The sequence below is a fragment of the Rosa rugosa genome, chromosome 1 (genome assembly GCF_958449725.1).
Source record: "Rosa rugosa chromosome 1, drRosRugo1.1, whole genome shotgun sequence".
NCBI lineage: Eukaryota > Viridiplantae > Streptophyta > Magnoliopsida > Rosales > Rosaceae > Rosa > Rosa rugosa.
Genome location: NC_084820.1, coordinates 59,012,596 through 59,018,931, shown reverse-complemented (window position 1 = coordinate 59,018,931; position 6,336 = coordinate 59,012,596). Strand labels below are relative to the sequence as shown.

Below are 6,336 nucleotides of genomic sequence, written 5' to 3'. Positions count from 1 at the left end.
TATATGATAATTCAGGGAATGGGTTTGTACCAGTTGAGTAAACACATAATAAAATCGATCACTATTACACTTACCAACTAGAAACCATGGGATCCGAAGAAGAGCAGCCGCTACTACATGGAATTGACTCTCCGACGACTCGCATTTCTGATCTGTCGTCCACCGTGATCGAAGAGTTTCTAGAACAACCGCGGCGGGTGGCATTTCGATGCTGGGCTCGGCTGGTTGCTTGGGAGTCAAGGATCCTCTGGATTTTATCTGGATCATCAATTGCTGTTTCTGTATTCAATTATATGTTGAGTTTCGTCACTCTCATATTTTGTGGGCAAATGAGCGCTTTGGAGCTCGCTGGTGCCTCGATTGCTAGTGTTGGAATACAAGGTCTTGCTTATGGAATCATGGTACGTAATTACGTACCTATGTGTAACTTGATGTTTTCATTTTTTACAGGTTGACATGTTATATCAATACTTGTTTGGATTTCACATCAAAACTCTACTTATTCTGCATGTCATGCGTATTAGATATCTGATGATAAGAAAACATGCATTATCTACCCATCAATCTTTATGTACATTTATATCATCTAATTAATTTCTGTTGAATTCTTGCTTAATTTGAACTCAAAGTTGGGCATGGCAAGTGCTGTACAAACAGTTTGTGGGCAAGCCTATGGAGCCAAACACTTGCCAGCAATGGGGATCATATGCCAAAGAGCAATCATTTTGCACTTGGGAGCTGCAATCCTCCTCACACCTGTGTACTGGTGGTCAGGCGCAATACTCATCGCCATCGGCCAATCAGAGGACATAGCAGGGCAGGGTCAAATCTTTGCACGCGGCCTGATCCCTCAACTCTATGCATTTGCCATAAACTGCCCACAACAGAGGTTCCTTCAAGCACAGAACATAGTGAACCCTTTGGCATACATCTCTACGGGAGTTTTCACCCTTCACATTCTTCTCACTTGGCTAGTGGTATATGTTGCTGACTATGGACTAACTGGTGCTGCTCTTACACTGAGTTTTTCTTGGTGGTTGCTTGTTTTAATATGTGGGATTTACATTCTTGTAAGCCCCAACTGCAACGAAACTTGGACCGGCTTCTCTTGGAAAGCTTTCAATGGAATTTGGCCTTATTTAAAGTTGACTATCGCCTCTGCCGTCATGCTGTGGTATGTGCCACTACCCCGCTAATCTTATATATATCATATCATTGGTAAATAATATTTATGTGTGAAATTTTTATCATACTTTGGAGTATGTGATATTAACTTATACATCAAACTAAAGCTTGCGTTCACTTGTGCACGTTTAACTTGAGTAAAAAATATTAACTGTTTTCTTGATGGTGCATTATTGTAGTTTGGAGATATGGTACAACCAAGGACTAACCCTGATATCTGGGCTCCTCCCCAACCCTACAATATCTCTAGATTCCCTTTCAATTTGGTATGTCTTTTTTACATTTCCGTTTTCTCGATCAGTCAATTTGATTAGGTATATCTAAATTTTCTGATTTCTGTACGTGATTTAATTGCAGTATGAATTACTGGTGCTGGAGTCTGCAGTTTATGTTAGGATTAAGTGCAGCAGCCAGGTTTGTGACAAATACACAATGTTAAGATATATGGTCTGATATAGTGTTCATTGGATTTGAAGACTTGGAAGAGTTCTACATATTCACAATGGGATTTTGGCTTACTTTTTGCAGTGTTAGAGTGAGTAATGAGCTAGGGGCTGGTAATCCAAAGGTGGCCAAATTTTCGGTTTTTGTAGTGACCGGTACAAGCATCCTGATTAGTGTAGTCTTCACTGCAATCATTTTGATATTCCAAATTGGATTAAGCAAGCTGTTTACAAGCGACCCCGAGGTTATCCAAGCAGTGATTGAGTTAATTCCGATGCTGGCTATCTCTGTTTTTTTGAATGGCATCCAACCTATACTCTCAGGTACTATTAAGATAGAATTAGGCACCATTCTTAAATTTCTATACTCCAACTTTAGGTGTAACATTCTTGTGTAAATATTTTCAGGTGTGGCAATTGGAAGCGGGTGGCAAGACATCGTGGCTTATGTTAACGTTATTTGTTTCTATATCATTGGACTCCCAATTGGATGTGTTCTTGGCTTCAAAACTGATATGGGAGTAGCAGTAAGTACTTAAATCTGTCCCTAACTCGAATTTGCCAGTAGTGACATTACTCATAGTTTCTGAAATTTGGCCTATATTTTTCAGGGCATTTGGTGGGGGATGATTGTGGGCGTTGGTTTACAAACAATAACTCTAATTATTCTCACTGCCAGAACAAATTGGAATGCTGAGGTAAGTATCTAGGTTATATTTTTAACAAATTATATCATATACCTCAATTTCATTTGGTCAAGTTTTCACCAATGCTTTTGATCACTTCTTTTGTAGGTTGTGAAAGCTGCTGATCGCTTGAAAAGATCTACAAGTGAAGAAATCTTGAACTTGGTGGGGCCTATATAAGGACCTTCATACACGGAGATTTTACCGTACTCCGGTGTATGTTGTACTACATCTAAGATTGTTCACCATTAGATTAATCAGAAGAAAGCAGAAATCTAAGCAATGGTTGGAAAATGTTTATATGTTAATATCAAACTTGGAGTAATGACAAAGCCAGGTGTGAAACTATTCAAAATAGAAAATGAAACATAAATCAACAGAGTAATTTTCGAATGATCAATGGTCATATTGTTAAGCTTAGCTGACAACATTTGATAATTTAATATCAACTTCTAGTCAATTGAATATCTTTGAAATTCATTATTGTCGTCCATGAGAATAAAATGTCTTTGCTCGTATGATAGCTCAATTTCTTGGCTCATAAATTGTATTGAATATAATTATTCTATTAACTTTAATTTCGGAGTCTTGATTTCACGTACCCTGACTATTATTTCTTCGAGATAATAATATTTCCGTTTGAAGGAAAAAAAGAAAAATTAGAAATAGTCCATTGACAGAAACTACTTAAAAAGGGGGTAGTGGAACAGAGTGCATCTAAAGTTTCTAAACATGTGCAATCCATCTATGACCAATTCAATGTAAATCTTCCCAGCTCAATGTACTTTCGGTATATGAACAAATCAAGTCTCCATCCATCAACCTCTTCAATTAATACTTTATGTGAAGATTCCAGAACACCAAATGGTATGTAATGCATCGATCGCTTTCTTCAACAACGTACATGACGATCCGCAATCTTTCATATGAGAACAGAGAACTGTACCTAACCTTTTCACAGTTTCACCTAGACCATGGTCACTAGCTTGACATTAAGCGCTGCCTTAAAGCTTATGGAATAGCATCATCTACATGTTAATCGTTCAACCTAATTCGCCTATTAAAAAAGGGCCACTCTATAGTTATCAAGGAAAAAAAAATAAGAAGAAGAAGAGGAAGATACATGAATGTTATTATTATTATTATTATTATTTTAATTCAAATACGTAACCTTCGCCTATGAGAAGAAAAGGTTACAATCATGTTAGCATGATTGAATCGACCATATGTCCATATGCATGTTGTTATGTAGTCACCTTTCTAGTAACTTGCAGGAGCCCTTTCCTTCGTGGCTTCTTACATATATAAGACGGTTGCTGATTCCGCTTACCATCGAGATATCAAGTCATCTAATTAACATACTAATTGGATGAGAAAAACAGAGCAAAAGTAGCAGACTTTGGAACTTCAAGAATTGTCTCAATTGACCTAATCCACCGAACCACACTAGTGCAGGGAACATTTGGTTATGTGGACCCAGAGTGCTTCCAATCTAGCCAATTTATAGACACAAACCAAGGTCTATAATTTTGGTGTGGTCCTTGCAAAGCTCTTAACCGGAAGATAGCAAGAGACAGAAGCCTAGCAACCTTTTCCCTTCTTTTTATGGAACTGAATCCCCTATTTGATATTCTAAATGTGAGAGTTATGAAGGAGGGTTGGAACTGGGAAGGAAGAAATAATGAAAGTTGCCGACTTTCCAAAACGGTGCTTAAATTTGAATGGAAAAAACAACCTACCATGAAAGAAGTAGCAGCAGAGTTGGAAGGAAATTCAATTGTTAGCTAATGCTTCTGATATGTTAATCAAAACTTGGCAGACGTAGCATATGTCCAGCCTCCTGAAATAACCAAGACATGGGACGCTGTTTCTGTATCAACAGGACCGTGTACTGATGATGGTAATTCCTTGATCGATGTACAACCACTATTAATTTCAAGATGATGTGAGTCTATGAACACACACACACATATATAAGAGAGACATGGTTACTGATGGGGTATTTGGCCTTGGCATGATAGTGGGGGAGTCTTGGGGTTTTGGTCGTCCTCGAGTTGTTCGAGGGGGTAATTGATATCTTGGGGTTATATATATATAGAGGGCTTCCACTAAGGGATTCCTTTTTTTGGTCTTTTATAGAGATAGGCATTAGACTAACTTTTAGTTCATATTTTCACATCTTAACCGTTCAGTTTTTAGGTCCTAATGTATAGATCACTTCTGCAAATTTTCAGCCAAATTGGTGATCGTTAAGACATCCAAAACTGCAATTTACACGAACGGACCGAATCTGTCGAACCGGAACCGTTCGTGTTTATAATGGTAAATTGCAGTTTTGAATGCCTTAACGATCATCAAATTGGCTGAAAATTTGCAGAAGTGATCCATACATTAGGACCTAAAAACTGAACGGTTAAGATGTGAAAATATGATCGAAAAGTTGGTCTAATGCCTATCCCTATAAAAGAGCAAAAAAAGGGATCCCTCACTAGAAGGGCCCTGTATATATATATATATATACACACACACACACACACACACACACACACACACACAAGACTTTTCTAGTGAGGGATCTCTATTTTTGGTCTTTTCTAGGGATGAGGCATTAAACCAACTTTTCGATAATATTTTGGTATCTTAACCGTTCAGTTTTTAGATCCTAATATATAGATCACTTCTGCAAATTGATTATCGTTAAACCATTCAAAACTGCGATTTAAAATTATAAGTATGAACTGTTCAGGTTTGACATATTTGGTTTGTCCATTGATTTAGTCTAGTTTGATATCTTAATGTTCACCGATTTGGCTGAAAATTTGCAGAAGTGATCTACACATTAGGACCTAAAAACTAAACGGTTGAGATGTCAAAATGTAATCGAAAAGTTCGTGTGAAGTTTGAGTTTTGGGTCACTTTTTGGTCGCATATCCACATCTCGACCATTCAGTTTTTAGATACTAGTGTATCGATCATCTCTGCAAATTTTCAGCCAAAATGATGATCGTTAAGGCATTGATAACTGCCTTAAAGCTAGTACGGTTCAGGTTGACAAATTCAGTCTGTCCATTGGTTTAAGCGAGTTAGATACCGTAACGATTATCAATTTGGCTGAAAATTTGCAGAGATGATCTATACACTAGTACCTAAAAACTGAACGGTCGAGATGTGGATATGCCACAGAAAAGTGACCCAAAACTCGAACTTCACAAGTTAATTTCAATGCGGAGCTCTGCTATATATATATATATAGATTTTATCCAGAGTGAGGCCTCACTCTGAAATTAAAGTGCGAGGTTGGAGTTTAGGATCACTTTTCCGTCTCATATCCACATCTCAACCGTTCAGTTTTTAGATACTAGTGTATCGATCATCTTTGCAAATTTTCAGCCAAAATGATGATCGTTAAGGCATTGATAACGGCCTTAAAGCTAGAACGGTTCAGGTTGACAAATTCAGTCCGTCCATTGGTTTAAGCGAGTTAGATACCTTAACGATTATCAATTTGGCTGAAAATTTGCAGAGATGATCTATACACTAGTACCTAAAAACTGAACGGTCGAGATGTGGATATGCCACAGAAAAGTGACCCAAAACTCGAACTTCACAAGTTAATTTCAAAGCGGAGCTCTGCTATATATATATATATATATATATATATATATATAGATTTTATCCAGAGTGAGGCCTCACTCTGAAATTAAAGTGCGAGGTTGGAGTTTAGGATCACTTTTCGGTCTCATATCCACATCTCAACCGTTCAGTTTTTAGTACTAATGTATAGATCAACTCTGCAAAACTTCAGCCAAATTGATGGTCAGATTGGACAGATTCAGTCCGTCCATTGGTTTAAGCGAGTTAGATACCTTAAAGATCATTAATTTGGCTGAAATTTTGCAAATATACATTAATACCTAAAAGCTGAACGGTCGAGATGTGGATATGAGACTGAAAAGTGACCCTAAACTAGTAAACTCCAACCTCGCACTTTAATTTCAGAGCGAGACCTCGCTCTGGATAGG

General features: G+C 37.6%; 1 protein-coding gene across 1 annotated transcript; it reads left to right on the top strand.

Moving 5' to 3' along the window:
- LOC133725745 (protein DETOXIFICATION 41-like) lies at positions 1-2,734 on the top strand. The gene is made up of 8 exons (XM_062153114.1): positions 1-401; positions 630-1,174; positions 1,365-1,451; positions 1,543-1,599; positions 1,714-1,952; positions 2,037-2,155; positions 2,240-2,326; positions 2,423-2,734. The coding sequence occupies exons 1-8, from the start codon at positions 87-89 to the stop codon at positions 2,492-2,494; spliced, it is 1,521 nt and encodes a 506-aa protein (XP_062009098.1). The 5' UTR covers positions 1-86; the 3' UTR covers positions 2,495-2,734.
- The last annotated feature ends 3,602 nt before the right edge of the window (positions 2,735-6,336 follow it).

Coding starts and splice junctions, on each gene's coding strand:
- LOC133725745 (XM_062153114.1), top strand. CDS start 87: ATGGGATCCGAAGAAGAGCAGCCGCTACTACATGGAATTGACTCTCCG. Junction 402..629: donor GTCTTGCTTATGGAATCATG/GTACGTAATTAC, acceptor TTGAACTCAAAG/TTGGGCATGGCAAGTGCTGT. Junction 1,452..1,542: donor CTAGATTCCCTTTCAATTTG/GTATGTCTTTTT, acceptor ATTTAATTGCAG/TATGAATTACTGGTGCTGGA.